The sequence below is a fragment of the Phoenix dactylifera genome, chromosome 2 (assembly GCF_009389715.1).
Source record: "Phoenix dactylifera cultivar Barhee BC4 chromosome 2, palm_55x_up_171113_PBpolish2nd_filt_p, whole genome shotgun sequence".
Lineage (NCBI taxonomy): Eukaryota > Viridiplantae > Streptophyta > Magnoliopsida > Arecales > Arecaceae > Phoenix > Phoenix dactylifera.
Genome location: NC_052393.1, coordinates 8,920,870 through 8,940,422, shown reverse-complemented (window position 1 = coordinate 8,940,422; position 19,553 = coordinate 8,920,870). Strand labels below are relative to the sequence as shown.

The window sequence follows — 19,553 nt, the reverse complement described above, 5'->3', positions numbered from 1 at the left end:
CACTTCCCAAGACCCAAGCTGATCGCAGTCCAATTGTAACCCGCCGCACCTCCCTCCGCGCGCCTCCATTGAAACCAAGCCTTTTCTCCCTCTCCCGGGCCCCGGCTGCCGGTTTTCTTCTCCGGCGACGAAATCTATGGCATTGGGGAGCGAAACGGGCGGTGGCTACAACGGGAGGGTGACTGTGTTCGTCGTCCTCTCCTGTATAGTTGCGGCCAGCGGAGGACTCCTCTTCGGCTACGACCTCGGCATCTCAGGTTTTGTATCCCCGCTCCCTCTCCTCCTCCTCCTCCTCCTCCTCCTCCCCCCTCATCACCACATCAACATCAGCCTTCCATTTGTGTTCTTGGGAAACGGGAAACGATTTCCAAGACCGAGCTGGAAAACGCCCACGGTTAAACGCTACATGGCGGGCTGCTGCTCCCGTCCTCACACCTATCCCATATTCCCTCCAGCTCGGCTTTTGTTCTTTAGCTCACTCGGGCTGGTGCGTCTTGGTGAAGGTGGCGTGAGCACCATGGAGGGATTCTTGGAGAAGTTCTTTCCCGAGGTATACACTCAGATGAAGGAGGACGCCAAGATCAGCAACTACTGCAGATTTAACAGCGAGCTCCTGACGGCCTTCACGTCTTCGCTCTACATTGCTGGGCTTGTGGCGTCCTTGTTCGCTTCGCCGATCACGCGGGCGTTCGGTCGAAGGGCATCCATGCTCATCGGAGGGGCCATGTTCTTGGCTGGCGCGGCATTGGGCGGGGCGGCTGCCAACGTTTATATGGTTATCTTTGGCCGCGTCCTGCTTGGTGCGGGCATCGGGTTCACCAACCAGGTGATCGGATTGCTCTGCCTTTCGTTTTGTGACTCTTTACACTCAAACTATGTTTAGAGATTTTAGATTCAAATTATGTCTTTATGATTTAAAATATCGAAGTTTAATAATTTTCAACGAGTATAGAATACTATGATTTTTCAGGACATCCATATAGATAAAACCTAAAGCACCTGTAAGAATTCGCTAATAGATAGGCATGCTTACGACACCAGTCACACCATCAAAAGGGATTAGCATGAATCTCATGATTTCACAATTTAGTGTCTTGCATATGCCTGCAAGACTGGGCTAAGGCTTTGGGATCTAATTTAGCCCCATCCAGAGAATATATTTATAGACATCGGTTATTTGCTGGAAAATGTAGTCCTAAACAAAAGGGTTAAATCACTCATGGTGGAGTAGTTTTATCTGACGTTATATGGAGCTAGGGGGGGAAATTGGGTGTTTTCAACTTTAAAGATGTCTATTTTGTGCCTGAAAAAAAAAAAAGAAAGTAGGCTGCAGAACGATGCTCGACATGGATGATTTCAATCATTATATGAGGAGGTCATTAGAGGTGAAAATGGGTCAAGTCTAGTTAGGTTTGCTTGAATCAAGTTAGGATGATAATATATGCAATCTTGATCCCTATGTAGTCTGATGAAACATTTAGTTGAGGCATTTGATCCATATCCATTCACCAATCAACTCCCATCATCCAGAAAATCTAATCGACTCATACTTGCTATATCGTACATTGCCCGAATCCCAACCAACCTAAGTCAATCACTTTCAACCCAACTCGACAGTAAATTACATTACAAAAAAGAGGATTCAAACCCTATCCCTATTTCAAATAATTTAAAGGATCACTTATTGTTTACCAATTAGAAAAAAAAGAGGGGGAGAGAGAGATTGGCCATTCTTAAAATATCTCTATGGTCATTATCTGGCCTGACCTAGATAAATTATTTCCTCATGAACCTTAATCGATTGAGGCTCTGACCTATATCCGTTCTTAGTTGAAAAAGCTTTTACTTAAACTTGGTCTAAATAGGATCACATCAAGTCATGTCATGTCACTTTTGAATTCAGGACTAAAAATTTGTTAGGTTGAGCTATTTCTTTTGATCAGACCGAAAAGAAGAAAGATTTTTCTCAACCCGCACAAATTGAATCTCTTAAAAGAAAACTAAAAAAAGATGGAAGAATTGCGAAAATAAGGTTTAAATCCTATGGATCTTCCCAGATCACCCTTGCTCCATCCTAGCTTAGAAATTATTTTCGAGCTTTGATTTGGGCCTAGTTGGGCTTGAAAAATCTATATATAACTCAGCCCGAACAAGCTAGAACCTGAACTTGAGTCCAAATAAAGCCTGTGCATGCTTGACTTGGATGGAGCACAAGTATGCTCAACACAAATCAGGCCACATTCGGCCTGACCTAATAAAAGGGAGGAAAGAAAAAGGGGATCTGGCACCCCATTGCAGCACTGCCTCCCCCTATTGACTTTAGGAGAGGAAGCAATTGACGAGACGGAGGGATGGAAGGATGGGGGAGAGAGAGACCTAGTTGTGTACCATGCCATCTACTACAACCATTGTCCACCCTAGAGAGGAGAGAAGGGGATTGAAATGCGAGAGCAGAGAAGTGGGAGTGGTGTCTTGTGCCATATGCCATAGTTCACTTGGGAGAGGAGAAAAGGGGATAGAAATAAGAGAGGAGAGAAGGTGGAGCAGAGTGCTCAGTCCACCTAGTTGAGGTTTATTGTGTCCGATTTCCTCTTCCTAGCTATGAATTCAATTCAATCTAAATTTAAGAAGCGCTGAATAATTGTGATGAAACACTGGAGGAGGAAGAAATGGGGACATAAAAAGAGCGCTTCTGTTCACTCAGGTCAATGTCATGAGAGGTCGGGCTAAGAGTCAGGTCTTGGCCCAGCCGGGACAATCCGAATCTGGCCCAATTTTTTAGGCTCAAATTTCAGGTCCAAGCCCAACAAAATTCTGCTCGGGACAAGTCCAAAGCCTAACTAGAAGCTGACCTAGCCTGTGCCCATTTCTGGCCTTGCTTATAATTTGTCCAAAAAGGCTTCCTTAGTGCACAATCTTCAGGTCCTAAGAAAGGACTATGCAATCCCTTAGAGCTTGTATAATCTTTATATAAGAGCTATATTATTGTCAATATTTCCTTTTGAAGCCATTCCAATACAAAGTTTACAATGCTCACACTCAGGGAAAATGATCAAGAGCATGGCTATGTAGAGGCGTGATGGGATGTATTCAAAAGGAAATGCTAGAAAAATATTAAAAAATCCATGAAAATTCTATGTGAGTGCTCAGAAGAAATAACATTTTCCTTGAGAAATCAAGCTTATTTTTAGGACTCAAAAGAAATTAAAACATTTACACAATTATTCAAATTTGTGCTTTGTAGGGATAGATGACGCTCTTCTTCTTAGTCTCTTTCTATGCCATGGAAGGTAAATATTGCAAGAATTTCAAGTTATTTTCAAGGACGGAGATATGGGGCTTGGAGTGCAGTTGCTTAGAGATCTGCCACTTGGAGGGTATGCTTAGGTATTAGTATGGGGCATTTACACATGCTCCCCGGAGAATTCTGTTGTTTGTATATTTATTCTTAAAAATAGATATTGCATATATTCCTGTTGAAAGCTTATAATGCGCACATACTCTTTACATTGTTTTTGATTTTAATCCTGATACTCTAATCTAAGTTTGGCTGGATAAAAAATTCAATTAGCTTATCCATTGACTATTTTACCCTAAAATTCCATATAACATTTTAAAAATTTATAGCAAATATCTAAAATTCTTTGCTAATTTTTATGTGTGTACTGTTACTTTTTGATTTGGAAGTTAATTAATTAAACATTTATTGAAGAGTTTATGTGTAAATATTCTTAAATGAATAAAATGGTACTACTTCAGTATATCATCTGATCGCAAGGATATAAATGCAATTTCCAGATCTTGGAGAACCATACAAACTTTCAAGAACTTGTTTATTTGCATGTGCACTATCCTTTGAGGATCTTTCCATTTGACATCTATGTAGCCTTATGTTTTTTTGAGATTTATAGCAAATTGCATAGTGGAGTGCCCTTGGCATAGCGTGAACAGTAGAATTATTAGTCTTTTTTTGTTCTTGGATACATGGACTTATTAGCAAGCAACAATCTCACAAAAGTTCATCATTTTGTTCCAGTCAATTCCATTATACCTATCAGAAATGGCTCCACCTCAACACCGTGGAGCAATCAATAATGGTTTTGAAGTTTGTGTTAGCATCGGAATTCTTGTAGCTAACTTCGTCAACTATGGAATTAACAAGACGCAAGCCAGATGGGGTTGGAGAATCTCTCTAGCCTTGGCTGCAGTTCCTGCTTCCTTTTTAACTGTTGGTACCGTTTTCCTCCCTGAGACACCCAACAATATTATTCAGCGCAATGGCGACCTCCATAAGGCAGAGCAGCTGCTTCAAAAGATCCGAGGCACCACTGATGTTAAAAAAGAGCTTGATGACTTGATTTCTGCTGGCATTATCGCGAAAGGCATTCATCACCCTTTTCGAAAGATCATTCAACAGAAGTACCGCCCTCAGCTTGTGATGGCGTTCTCAATCCCCTTTTTCCAACAAGTTACTGGGATTAATGTGATTAACTTCTATGCGCCAATTATGTTTCGAACCATCGGGCTAAAAGAGAGTGCTTCTCTCATGTCAGCAATATTGACAAGGCTAGTTGCTTTAAGTTGCAACATCCTAGCAATGGTGTTAGCTGACAAATTGGGTCGGCGAACTCTGTTTATAACTGGAGGGATTCAGATGTTTTTGTCACAGATAATAGTTGGTGGAGTATTGGCAGCGGAGTTCAAAGACCATGGAGGAATGAGCAGAGGCCAGGCTTATTTGGTATTGATCATCCTTTGTGCTTTTGTAGCAGGTTTCTCATGGTCTTGGGGGCCTTTGGGATGGTTAGTCCCAAGCGAAATTTTCCCGCTGGAGATTAGATCAGCAGGGCAGAGCATTGTGGTAGCAGTGAACTTTTTGGCAACTTTTCTTGTTGCTCAGTCTTTCCTTCCGATGCTTTGTCATCTGAAGTCTGGAACTTTCTTCTTCTTTGGGGGATGGGTTGCTGCCATGACCTTGTTTATATATATGTTCTTACCAGAGACTAAGAATGTGCCAGTTGAGCAAATGGATCAAGTATGGAAGAAGCATTGGTTTTGGAAGAAGATAATTGGGGATGAGAAAGAGGAAAGCAAGGGGAATGCAACGAGCACGACAAATTCGCATCAGTAAGAATTGTTCATTGTATGCTAAAATCTAAAATGGTCTTATCTTATCTTATATGATCTGTAAATTAAAGATATCAAAGCTAGAATTCGTTCTGGTAATCAAATTTTCTCACTCCATTTAATAGGTAAACTTCCACTTTTTCTGCCAATTATGGACATGCAGACCAACGGAAAGTTGTTGGTAGTAATTTACCTGAATTTGATAATGATTAATAGTTTACTCAGGGGTGGTTGGAATTTTAATGCACATTTCATGATTTTCTTAGTGAAGTCAGTTTGTAGAATAAAATATCTAGCATACATGGTGTCACATCTCATGAATATATTGATAGTGAAATTAGTTGATCTCTAGAAAACCATTTGAGAATTCTTTAGTTTAATTTGATGTCCTTACAGGAGATCATGATAATTTAACATAGGAAGGCGGCGGCGGTGTTGTTGATCGTCAATTTCGTCTTCATAGTCAAAATACGAGCGGGCATGCCACCGTTCGTGTTTGAATTTGGAACCTCTCCTCAGAGCAAGGCACTGGCAATTTCATGAGGTTCGGTGTTTTTTTATATTGGCCATGATCATCCTATGGGTTTCTGGTAGATAATAAGCATGCAAGGAAGGTTTGACAAGATCACCTGACTAATTGAATATTTAGTCATATCCTAGGTAGTCAAGTGCTTCTTGATACATAATAGACATGTTAGGAAGGATAAGTAAGATCACCTTGACAAATCAAATTAACAAGAAGTAAATGCGACCTTATAAATAATATACTTTTCTATGTATTGAACAAGATGAATGTTTGATTTACATGCATGCTGATACCAAGCCCCTTTATAGCTTGTGTTGATGCTCAGCTCGTGTTGATTTCTTTCAAGCAGGTTGGAGGGTATAAAGAAACAACATGAAATGATGAAAAATGTCCCAGGAGATGGAAGAGTTTATGATGGAAGGGTTTATTAATCCAATTTCCCCATAATCCTGTTTGACCAAACAAAAATGCAAACCGTTCTATACTTTTTCCTAGGATAATATAATGCTGTACTTGGCATATATGTATCATGGAGAAAATAGAATAACAACTATCTATTAGTTGATTTTTGGATCTAGTTTTTTCATGTTTACATAGCTAGTGGCATTTCAGCTCATTAGTTGACACCTCTCTACCTAGTGCTTGCCCAAGGTTTTAAGTTTGATCATATAGAAGGTCGAGCTCCCACCGTAGTTCTTAGAAAAAGGCAAATCAATACTTATATGATCAGGTGAAGCTAGTGCGTGCGATAAATTAATACATATATGATCAGGTGTAAAGGGTAGGTAAAAGCCACTACTTTCCATGAAAATAAGCTCGGGAATATAAATAGGTTGACCTTGACAAAGCACCCTAAAATGTAACAATATTTTAATTTGATAATTAATGGTATTGCCTATCTAGAACAAGGAAAATTTGAGCATGAGCATGTTATGTGCATGCATATTGCAAGAGCTGAATTCTGCATATAGTCTTGTACTCAATGATCTCTGTGGTCTAATGGCTGCTTTAATTATGGAATGCTTCACATATACATGGTCATAATCTCATTGAAAATGTGTAGAGGCAATGAAGTTCTACAAAAATAGCTGAATTTGAAAAAAAAAATTCTTTAGATGTCTATTCTTCCCCTTAAATTCACAAATCAAAGTTTACAATCTTAGAAGGAAAAAAAAAAGAAACAATTTTCTAGAAATAAATGCAATTTTAAACATCATTTTATGCTTCAAAAATGCCAATTTGGATTAAGCAAGTAGACTTATATGTTAAATGCATATACAATATATATGGTGGAGTAAAGTGTCATTGTATGATCAAGATAAGCTTAAACTAATGGTACATTATGACAAAGTAGTCTTTTACCGGCAATTAAAAGTACTGCTAAAGAAAATGCACTAATAATTATGGTGGCTTCATGCGACTGTCTATCATTTACCATTATCGCCAATTTTGCTAATAGCATTACTGGTCTCATGTTAAAATGTTATAGCTCAGTAAAATTGGATAGTTATCTATACACGATGACATACATTACAGATATATGAAAACAATATCCCTTCTACAAAACATTAATGTCATGCCTCAAATCCAACATAGCCATGCTACCGAGGGGTACAACATGTGATAACATGAAACGAACATTATATTTAGATTTCAAATACATCTTAACTTCCAAATTCATCTAAATAAATAAATAAATAAAAGTTCAATTTTATTATTCATTAAATGCAACCAATATTTCAGAGCATCTACATCAAACATAAATACCAATCTATAATTTTCAATATTTAGAAAATTATTAACTACAAATTTATAGTTAATTAAAATACTAAAACTCTTCTATAAAATCACCAACTTACTAACACGAACTTCAAGCTCGGACTATTCTTCATCCTTATTGTCTCCATTCGCTTAGAGAGAAAAATAGAAATAGAGATATATGAGCGACACAGCTCAGTAAGTAAATCTTACTCTACCTTACTAGATCAAGCATGAGTTTTTCTATATTGATGCATCATTTAAGAAAAATAATGGTTATTGTCAAAATAAAGTATTTTATAGTACAATATATTAAAACAAATTATAAAACAAATCATATATGAACAAATCATCCTTCTTTTATAAACACAGTTCACAAATAAATCCGTAAATCATTCTTCATATCATTTAAACCTATCATGGATCAAAATATTACTCACAGATATGTGTGCTACGGTCATTTTATATTTATGATAGGGCCATAATCGATTGCATGCACAGTCTGCCAACTATTATACCTGCTGACGAGTGCTGTTACCAACTATTATACCTGCTAGCAAGGGCCGTTACCAACTATTATATTTTTTGGTGAGGGCCTTTACCAATTATTATACTTACTGGTGAAGGTCGTTACCAACTATTATACCCACTGGCAAGGGTCGTTACCAACTATTATACCCGCTAGCGAGGACTATACATAGCTTTCTAAGAGACTTTCAAATTCTTATATTTTTTTCTTAAAACATACATATAATAAATGAAAAACACTAAAAGATATAATCGGATTCATATTTTATAATAAAGCTATTTTATTTAAATATTTATAGAATTATCTTTCATAATGAAGCATAATTTTCATAGCACATATGCCAATCCATAATTTTACTTCTTTTGTTTTAGATTGTCAAACTTTGCTAGGCAACTCCGCTAAACCTTTTTGAAATATTAACAGCGAAATTACTTTCTAATTGACGACTTTAATAAAATAATATGAGAAGACTTGATCGAGCATACAGTCGTTTCGGATGGGTTAGGTCTAGACGATTCGCTCAATAAATCAAACTCAATTAGAGCCAAGATCCATTTACAAGGTTCATCAATGAAGGTTGTAAGGATATTCCACAAGGCCGGGGTAATCAGTCTAGTAGGTGGCCCGGGTACCAAGATAGATTAAGGCCTCTTTTCAAGGGTTAACTCGGATTTGTATATCGGGTCGACAAGACCCGATACTAGATTCCATATATCTTCTAGAGAGAGAAAGTGAGAGAGGAGAGAAAGAGAGAAAATAAAGAAGAGGAAAGAATCTTTCTTCTTGTCTCTCTTCTTCCTTCTTCCTTGCCGGTAATAGGTGGCAGTTGTGGTGGCCCAGTTGCCCACCCGACGCCAGCCTCAGGTGGCTGCAACTTCAGCCAAATCCAGCAGTCGACGGTGGCTAATCATGGCTGAAACATGGGTGCTCTATTTCGGATGAAGCTCTGGCAATTACTGGCTCAAATCCAAGAAAATGAAGGCCCAAAACTCCAAGGAAGAAAGGGGAGGAGATGGAGGACTCATATCTCAGTCTGGCAAGGTTTCTGGCAACTCTTTGTGGTGGAAATCGGAGGAAGAACCTCAAGAAGAAAACTTAAAATCGAGAGAACTCTAGCCCTATTTCTTGATGGATCTTAAGGGGGGGGGGGGGGGGATCGAGAATCTTAAATAGGCAAAAATTAGAGCTTTTGGATGTTCGGATTGGCTTGGAACACTGCTATTTCGATCGCTATTGCGATCGAAATCGGAGAGGAAAGAGATACCCAGCCGGAGTCCTCTCCCAATTCGTCACGTGTGGCGGACGTGGATGATTGGGCTGGCCACTTCGAGCCGACCCACAAGTCCAACGCAATGTGCATGTCGGTCAATGGACCGAGCCCTCACAATTAAAATCTAAAAATATGAGTTGTCAAGAATATAAAGTTAGTCACGTGCGATCAAGATAGGATGTTGCGAAGTTTGGTTGAATATGAGGCAAGTATACCGCCAAAAAAAGTGTGAGATAAGTAGTGGTTGATCGTAATCAATTGAATGTGTTAGATACAGTAAGTAACAATAGATCTCCTGAATTGCTGGAAATATGCAATGATAAATGGAGCCGACAAATACCGACCAAATAGTTCGTTTGTCTAGGGTTTGCATGATTGCACTTGAACCATTACATTTGGTTCCCACTAAATAAAGCTCAATAAAATAGAAGGCATTAAAAATAGCAAATATAATTCTTGATAATAAAAAAATACTCCGTAAATGCTTTTCAGCGCCAATTGTATTCATCTTGGTGGAACCCACTTCTACTGTGGCATATAGAGCACCAAATTCGACGGTCACATGTTGTGGTCGGAAAAATGAGTCCTCGGAACAACCTATACAGTCCAAAACAATCCGCAACTCAGTTCCTTCCAAAACGCACTGCCCCCGCAATTCCTACTTCCATGAATGGCACGTGTCCCCTCACCTGCTTAACCCTCCTCTCCCTCGTTCACATTTGAGACCCAGGAGATTACTCCCCACCCTCTCTCTCTCTCTCTCTCTCGCTCTCTCGCCATTCTAACGGAGCAGCCACCACCCCCATCGATCTCCTCCCTTCCACCCCATTGATCTATCAGACTCCATGCCACCCCACTTCGCCGTCAGGCCGCTCGAAACCAACCGATATAACGGCAGGATGACACCCTTCCTCGTCCTTACTTGCATGGTGGCCTCGTTGGGAGGTGTGATCTTCGGCTATGACATTGGAATCTCAGGTACCGACCTCTACCTGCACCACCTTTCTGAAGTAAAATATTTCCTACCAACCGATTCACGGAAATTAACGAGCTAAATTTTTAATGATCTGGGTGTCATGGCCACCAAAGAGGCAAATCACAAGGACATGTTTCCATGGCTGCATGCGAGGATGGAGGAGAGCATCAGCAGCAGCAGCTCCTGCTGGTCAGGCAGCCCCCGGGCGAGTGGCTACAGGGCGTCACTGTACGTGGCGGGGGCGATGGGGGCGTTGGTGGCTGCGTGGGTCACGCGGGCCTTCGGCCGCCGGCCGACCATGGTCGCCGGCGGCGCCGCTTCCTTGGCCGGGTCGATCCTGTCCGCGGCCGGGTCCACCGTATGGACGCTCCTGCTCGGCCGCGTCCTGTTAGGCTTCGGCGTCGGCTTCGCCAACCAGGTAAGATTCATGCAGGTATTAGAGTTTTCCGAGGCGCACGTGGCATTAGAGTTCAGGACAAAAGTGCTTTCTCTTTGACTAAAATAAAGAAGAAAATAATTAGAAAAGGAAAGATGGGACAAAGCAAAATATAATAGAGTTTAATGCTTGGTACTAGAGAGATGAGATGTCAATAAGCTACAGAGTATGCCGGGGTTCTGATTATAAATCCAAGTACATAAATTAGGCCCACTGACATCAGCACTTGGTCCTACTTGTAAGTCTGTTGTAAGACTAGGTTAATTATGATTGCAGTGCCTAGCATTTTGGTTCTGCCGAGAATGGCTAATTTAAGAAGTAAATTAAGTTAAATGCCGATGTGCGTCGAGGATTACTGGTTGGACCAGGTCCACCAGCTCGACGGTGGACCAGACGAACCAAAAAGCAACATGCATAAACACAGACAAAGAATAAAAAGAAAGGAAAGAGAGCTGGAAGGGCGTGTTCCTTTCCATCTTGACTGGTCCATTGCCAAATTGGTAGATCTGATCCAACCAATAATTTTATGTAAAGAATGAACAATAAATATTTATTTTAAAAAAAATTGCATTTGATGCTTTCTCTGCCCCTTGGTTTCCAATGGCTGATGAAAAAACAACTAGAATTTTGCCCTTCAATATGGAGATAGTATGGTATTTGAGGGGTTTTTCAGCCCTTGGAGAGGCCGAATTCAGCCACATAATATCAAACTGTGAATGTGATAGGAAAATTAACTGCTCAAAGAAGGATTATAAAATGCTTATATCTATATATAAATTGTTTGGATTGGTGCAGATGGTGATATATATAGATACAAGTAACACGAGTTTACTTAGCAAAGCCCCATCTTTTCACGCAGGGTGGCAAAAGTTGTCACATTGAGGATCAAAAAGTGTGCTGCAGATCAGCTGTGTGGCATTTTGGGTGAGACTTTTACTGGAAAACGAATTGAATGCCCCTAAGTCAATACTAAATTGAAACGGACATGCACAGAAAAAAAGGTGGTCCCATGAGCTAATGTCCAGGCGAGGTTCGATGTAGACAAATGAATAATAGGCGAAGGAAAACAAACAACATTTAAGTCTGTAGAGTGAATTCCTTCCGAGTTTGACCGAACTCTTTATTTCCACTGCAGAGATGATGCACTGCTAGCTTGCAATAGAGGTCATGAACCCAATACAGCATCCTTTGAAACAAACAAACACACGGGATAGACGAGACCACCACATATAGGGTGCATCTAGTTCGTGATCGAAATTGGAATTGAATTGGATTGGAATGAAAATCGAAATGGTCGTAGTTCCCAATATGCTTGGTTCATAACTGGAATTAGAATCAGAATTGAATTTAAATACTATGAGAGAGTCACAATTGGATTTTAGTGGATTAAGATGTTTTCATTTCTTCTAAAATCGGAATGAAAATGAGACTCCCTCCAACCAAATAGCTGGAATAGAAGTTGCTCATTCTCATTCGCTTCCAGAGTCCAACTCCCCCCAACCAAACTTGGCCACAGTTTTTGGAGAAAAAGATGTCAAATGGGTACCCAAATTTGAGGTCTACTAGTTATGCGACCACACGACAGATGCGTTATTTCTTCTTTGCACAATAAAACAGGTATGTTTTATGTCTGCTGTCAGTGGGAAAGCGACTTTGCATTAGCCTACAATCCATTGTTGTTTTGGAATTTGTGGTTGCCATCACTGGTGGTGCTTTGAAGTTGTCATGGAGCGCCCATGAATCTCAACATCTACCATGGACCACAGGTGGATCCAAAACGGAGTCTCATTTTCTACCATTCAGTGAACCTAAGGTCATTTACCTTGAAATAGTGTTAGCACCTTCACAGGGGTAATTTAGCACCTTCATTTGTATGGTAATATATTTGGCCGTGTGTTAATTTAGCACTGGTTTTTTTACCCCCTTTATCAACAGCATGATATTAATTGGACAGAAAAAAAACTCAGAAAATAAACATTAATTATTTTTCTGAAATCTTTTCCATCACCAAACACTTCCCATAATTACAATTCACTACGTTATCTCTCAAACCCTATATTCATATTATATTGATTTTGTTACAATTGTTGCAGGCAATTCCACTGTACTTATCGGAGATGCCCCCCCCGGACAGCCGAGGAGCAATCAACAATGTCTTTCAGCTTAGTTATGACATTGGTTTGTTCCTCGCTGATCTCATTATCTTTGGTGTTGAAAGACCAAGAGAGAGCTGGGGATGGCGTATCTCTCTTGGTATGGCTGCTGCTCCATCTCTCTTCCTCACGCTTGGTGCTCTCTTCATCCCTGAGACGGCAAACAGCATCATCCAAAGGGACATTGACTTCCACAGGGCAGTGAAGACTCTCCAGACAACACGAGGCACCCCAGATATCCTAGCAGAATTAAATGATATAATGGCTGCTGGCGACGCTCAAGTAACTACTAACCAATCCTTCTATAGGATTACTCGATACGAGTATAGGCCTCAACTCGTAATGGCGATCGCAATCCCATTCTTCCAACAAGTAATAGGATTCAAATTGGTGGCTTTCTACATTCCTATCTTGATTCGAAACATCGGTTTTGGCAAGAATTCGTTCCTCATGTCAGCATTTGTGATAGGACTTACAAGCACCACCTCTACTATGGTGTTAATGGCCGTCATCGATAGAATTGGTCGACGCGCTATGTTTACGTTTGGAGGCATACAGATGCTCGTCTCACTGGTGACCATTGGTAGAGTGATGATGACCCAACTCAGCGATGACAATGTGATTAGTAGAGGCTATGCATGCTTTGCCTTGTTCTTGGTTTGTGTTTATCTTATGGGCTTTGGATGGTCTTGGGGACCTTTAGGATGGTCGGTCCCAAGTGAGATTTTCCCTCTAGAGATCAGATCCGCAGGGCAAAGCATTGTGGTGGCAGTGTGGTTTCTGTTTGCATTTGTTATAGCCGAGACCTTTCCCACTTTGCTTTGCCGACTTAAGGCTACCAACTTCTTCATCTCTGGGGGCTGGCTGGCAATGGTGATTGTATTCATTCATTTATTTTTGCCGGAGACCGGGGGAATAGCAATGGAACGGATGGATCGGGTGTGGAAGGAACATTGGTTCTGGAAGAAAACTGCTGCTGTTGAAGCAACCCAGGATGACTGTTTTGATGATATTACATAATTGTGTAATACAGTATCTAGAGTATAACAATGATGATGATGATGATATCCTCTCATTAACCTATTTTTGGGTGGAATGAGCAATTGCTTCACATTCCTTCGCTGCTTCTATTGATTTACATTTAACATAGTTTGCTCATTGGTATAGGTTGTTGGAGGGAACACAGGATGAGGTAAGTTAGGTTCCCTGTCATCTAATTTATGCTTTTCTTTTCATATTTGTTCATTATACGTATATATAAATGAAGTTGTAGTCTGAAGTTTACAGACTTAATTCATGAGGAGAGAGTGTGGTAAGGAGGCTGATGTATATGAACCAATAACCTTATAGATGACAAATAGAATATATAACAGTTCCACAACGCTATATGTTCTGAACTCCGATTAAATAATCACTTACAATCGTGGTCCACAACTGTATTATTTAAATATGTATTCATCGGCAACAACAGTTTTACAGTGTCCCATTTGTTATTATTATTATTATTAAGAACTGTGACTTTCTTCTGGAAGATTTCTACCTGGAATCTGCAGAAGTCAACTTTGTCTTGCATTTCTAGTAACCAATTTCTTTGACATGACATCCTTTCAGTTCTCATGTGCAGCTTGCCGAGTGGATAAAACAAGTATCTGTACAACCAGGAGGTGTGAACAAGGCTCTGAGGTGCTCTCAAAATAAATACTTGGATGCATCTGCTACTGAAATGTCAAAATTAGATGGTTTAATTGTGAATTTTCTGGGGCTGCATTATTTATAAAAAAAAGTCAAGTAAAAAGAGAACAAAGTGGCTCAGTTTTCGGGCTCAAAGAAGTATAAAGCATGCTCTGATCTTTCTCGAACTTTTCGTTGATCATTTCTGAGTGCTCCTTTAGTTAGAATAATCATTTGTTAAATTCCTTTAGCGCATATTCTCGACTCTTGTTTGGCTCTTTCTCTGAAAATAAAGTAGTCTAATTTCTGAATGAACCCTTTTCTTTTTTTTTTTGCATTGGATGCAGTGGTTCCTCCATGGATGATGGAGAATTATGAAGACAAAACCAACATCCCACCGAGATTTTTTTATTAGTGCAAACATGCAAAGGGTTGGAAGCTGTAACCTGATCAATCATTCACAATCCTTGTTTCTTTTTCTTTTTCTTCTATTCTTGGTGCGAATGGTCAAAACCTTTCCATCCTAATTGAAAAATTCACTGCTCCTATCTAAGAACATTCTTGGTTTGTCTCCACAATGTTTAGACTATGTACTGTGTCATAAACTACTGTGATCTTAATCGTATATATTATGAAAAGATGAACTCAAGGAACAAAAAAAAGGGAAAAAAAAAAAAATCTGCTTCATCCTTTCTCTCTTTTGCATCCTCATGCATCTGTGCGTGTTTATAGAGTATCCTATCAGAATGGGATCATGTGCAAAATCATAACATACGGAATAGCCAGATACTCATTTGCAGTATGGTTGATTTAGACTTAATCCCAATTGGGCCAAATCAGGTTGGCCCAGTTTTTGGTCCACACGTCTAATTTGGGTTAGCTCGATTGGCTTTCACATTGGGCTTGAGCCTAGCTTCGGGTTAGGCTCGGGCTTTGTTTTTTCTAAAATTTAGGACTAGCCTGAAGTGTAACAAAAAATTTGAGGGCCAAGCTCAGGTAGGGGTATTGTCCACCTTGGCCTGGTTTGTTTCTAGCCTTAGCCAAGGACTGAAGCATGGCTATAGCTAGTCTAATACAGATTTAACTTGTGCTAATCAGATGATGACTAATAGTCTGATGGAAATTACTATTGAATGAAACTGCTGATGTATGATATGTATAATAGAATTGATGTAGATTAGGTGGTGGTGGTGTCCTGGGAAAGATTTTCAGGGCTGAGTCGAAGATGAGATGAGGGTGTGCCAGTAGGACTGTGATCAAATGTGTCAGTTGGGTCAGTCAAGTGGAAGTCGCTGGTGGTTAACGTGCCATGTCGGTTGCTGTGGAGTAGTGATTAGATCCGGTTGGACTTGACAGAGAGAGGAGAGAGAGGTAGCCGAACCAAAGGGATTGGATCTGTTCTTTGAGCTAACAGTGGCTCCATGAGTTCCAGCTTTCTTTTTATCACTATGCTTAGGGATTCACATCTTAGATCACATTGCATACTATAAAGAGCTATGTATAAGATACATTATCAAGAATATTCTGTTGAAATTTATTCCCCTCCCCTAGTCCTCTTCTACCTACTTAATCAAGTAGCCCAATTTGATAAGGTTTGATTTTTCCAATGACAGGAGTTCCCCATCCTCATCTCATCTCCATCTCCCTCTCTCCCACCCGACACTCCAAAGCCTAATGCTTCTGGGCTGCTGGCAGATCCATGCCTGCCATGATATAATATTGTTATGCCTTCCCACACCTCTCTCTCTACCCTCCAAACTCTAGCCTTTATTTTAACCTTCAAGCATATTGGATTTCTGATTCTAAATCGATATGCACTTGGATTGAAATCCCAAATGTCTATCAAACTCTCAGATAAAGTTTTGCACTCTCTCTCTCGAATTAATTGATTGAGACTGAAATTCCAACAATATCTAAGCTAATATTTAAATGACAAGTTGGTAAATTTTATCTCAAGGAAAATATTCTTGTCATTGTCAAATACTAAGTTTTAGTAACGACATCTAAATATCATTGTCGATGTCGCAAGACCCATATGCTCTATTTTTTAAACTCTTGGCACCATCGCTTCATGTCTGAATCAAAACCTCCTCTTCTCCTCTCTTGCTCTTAGATGATCACCACCATTGTAAATGACACCCCTCCTTTCTTAATCTTGCTTCCTTATGTGACCAATAGGTCTTTACCACGCAAGTTCTCTCTCCGACCTCCAACAATTACCTATACCATCGAGCTCTCCCTCCAACCTCCCTTCTTGTCTTCACCTCCTACCTCCCTCCTTGTCCTCAATTAACGATCATTTGTGATAACTACCGACAACCCCTAAGATACCCCCTTTCTCCTCCCCCCTCCCAAAACTTTCTCTTTCTCTCAGTTAGAGAGAAAGGCAAAGTAGCGGCGAGTAAACCAATTTCTAATCATTATAAGATAAATCAATTTCTAATTAAGATTACAAAAAGGCAAAGTACCTGATTCCTAATTTCTAAAATGCTAAAATCTTTTTACGGCTCTTCTTGAAAGATTCCTATACAATCATCTAAATTCATGAGCTCAAAATGCAAATCATTTTCTCAAAAAATTTCTTGCCAATCAAATTGAAATGATATAAATAAATAAATAACATTAATTGAATAAATACATAATTCAGATCCTAAGCTCATCCATTATAAATAGGATATTAGTAACTACAAACTCAAAACAAGCCTCAAGACTTCTTGACCGCCTACCCATCTGCCACCAGCAATGTCATGGCCTAGAGGTGAGCCTCTCCCTATACCCATCTCTCTATCTCCTCTCACTGACTCCCTCTCCCTCTCCCTCTCTCTCATGGCCTAGAGGTGTGCCTTATGTTCCACTCTCACATCACTCTCCTGGTAGCCTACCTCATTTTTCCCTCTCCCACACTCCATACTCTTCCATCCCTTAGTATCTCCACCCTCTTTTTTCCCTCAGTTAACCCTTAGTCCTCAACCCACCAAGCCCTAACCCTAATCCTGCAAGTGGATCAAATTTCCAATTCAATGTAGATTTGGACTTGGATCAAAATTCCAAAAATTTACCATTCCTAGCCTTCTTGCTCTGCACTTCTTTCTATATACCGTCAGCTCCTCTCCTCATCATGGTCCCACCTCACGAACGAGAATTTAATGCTAGTATTGATAATTATAAATTTGATTTTTTTGCTTGACAGGTCCACCTTAAAATGGCTAACTTCATAGCTAAATTTCTTGGCTTGGGAGGTATTGGAAAAAGGTATATATGATTTTGTTTTTCCATCCTATGTTTCAATGATATGTGAAGAATGACTTTATGTAAATGCAAAAGTTGAAAAAATCATAAGCGAAAAAAAACTATGGACCTAAAAGTTTGAATTTGTTTATAATGAGTATATGTAATATTTGATTTGCTTACCTTATTACATTTATCTTAATTTTTGTAAGCAGTTTAGAACTTTTTTTTCTTAAATTACTTTCGCATATGTATGTAATTCTAGAAGTCCATGTTTGCAATATCCCCATCCTCATCTCATCTCCATCTCCCTCTCTCCCACCCGACACTCCAAAGCCTAATGCTTCTGGGCTGTTGGCAGATCCATGCCTGCCATGATATAATATTGTTATGCCTTCCCACACCTCTCTCTCTACCCTCCAAACTCTAGCCTTTATTTTAACCTTCAAGCATATTGGATTTCTGATTCTAAATCGATATGCACTTGGATTGAAATCCCAAATGTCTATCAAACTCTCAGATAGAGTTTTGCACTCTTTTCCTCTCGAATTAATTGATTGAGACTGAAATTTCAATAATATCTAAGCTAATATTTAGATGACAAGTTGGTAAATTTTATCTCAAGAAAAATATTCTTGTCATTGTCAAATATTAAGTTTTGTAACGACATCTAAATATCATTGTCGATATCGCAAGACCCATATGCTAGCTCTATTTTTTAAACTCTTGTCACCATTGCTTCATGTCTGAATCAAAACCTCCTCTCCTCCTCTCTTTCTCTTAGATGATCACCACCATTATAAATGACACCCCTTCTTTCTCAATCTTGCTTCCTTGTGCGACCAATAGTTCTTTACCACGCAAGTTCTCTCTCCGACCTCCAACAATTACTTATGCCATCGAGCTCTCCCTCCAACCTCCCTTCTTGCCTTCACCTCCTACCTCCCTCCTTGTCCTCAATTAACGATCATTTGTGATAACTACCGACAACCCCTAAGATACCCCCTTTCTCCTCCCCCCTCCCAAAACTTTCTCTTTCTCTCAGTTAGATCCAAGTCATAGGTGTCTCCATAGCTACTTTAGTCAAACCGACAAGGTACTCCTTGTCATTTCACCATCCTCTATCTCTCTCACTCATACTCTCTTCCTCTCTTGCTTATTTTTGATCCTCTCTATTGTCCATTAATGCTCCTTTGGAGAATGCTTGATCCCTTGCTGAGAGATAATGATAGAATGCATCAAGAAGCCCATTCTATTGGTATTCTAAATTGATCCTTGTTGCCTTTATCACTCATTAATTTACTATGGAAGGGCCCTTTAAAATTTCTTTCTATGAGATTATTTTCTGGGTCATCTCTAAATTGTTCTCTAGTTTTTATAGTGTCTTGATTGAATCTATAAATATGTTATTCAACTTAGTAGGATGAATAATGGATGCTGAGAGTAGGCAACAAAATCTTTTAGTTTATAGCACTAAACTATAGTATTAATGATGTTAAAATAATAGTTTTTAGTTTTGGGAGGGTCTATTTTGATATCTCCTTGGTTACGTTAATTTAGACCATTGATCTCTAGATCATATTTTTGATGGTAAGCAGTTTAGATATAGAAAAATCATATCCAATTGTTTGAATTATCAGTGCCACATCTCCTGTTATTCGGTCTGGACCTGCTTCCGGGACCACGAAATGCACCACTAGGGGCTGTTTTTCTGATTGGAGTTTGAAACGAGATCTTCTTTAGGCTCTTGTATGGATGCCTGACATATTAATTCTACTATATATATATATATATATATAAAGTAATTGTGAAAGCAACCATTTTTTCATGAAAATAACTAATTTTTGGAAAGGATAATTATCAGGTTTACATTCCTCCA

At 39.5% G+C, this 19,553-nt stretch overlaps 2 protein-coding genes across 2 annotated transcripts; both read left to right on the top strand.

The window, feature by feature from the left end:
* LOC103717285 (hexose carrier protein HEX6-like) lies at nucleotides 1-5,963 on the top strand. The gene is made up of 4 exons (XM_008805606.4): nucleotides 1-257; nucleotides 504-826; nucleotides 4,037-5,127; nucleotides 5,524-5,963. The coding sequence occupies exons 1-4, from the start codon at nucleotides 137-139 to the stop codon at nucleotides 5,531-5,533; spliced, it is 1,545 nt and encodes a 514-aa protein (XP_008803828.2). The 5' UTR covers nucleotides 1-136; the 3' UTR covers nucleotides 5,534-5,963.
* Nucleotides 5,964-10,286: 4,323 nt separating this feature from the next.
* Nucleotides 10,287-13,795, top strand: LOC103717297 (hexose carrier protein HEX6-like). The gene is made up of 2 exons (XM_017845221.2): nucleotides 10,287-10,604; nucleotides 12,716-13,795. Exons 1-2 carry the CDS (start codon nucleotides 10,287-10,289, stop codon nucleotides 13,793-13,795), a joined length of 1,398 nt encoding a protein of 465 aa, XP_017700710.2.
* The last annotated feature ends 5,758 nt before the right edge of the window (nucleotides 13,796-19,553 follow it).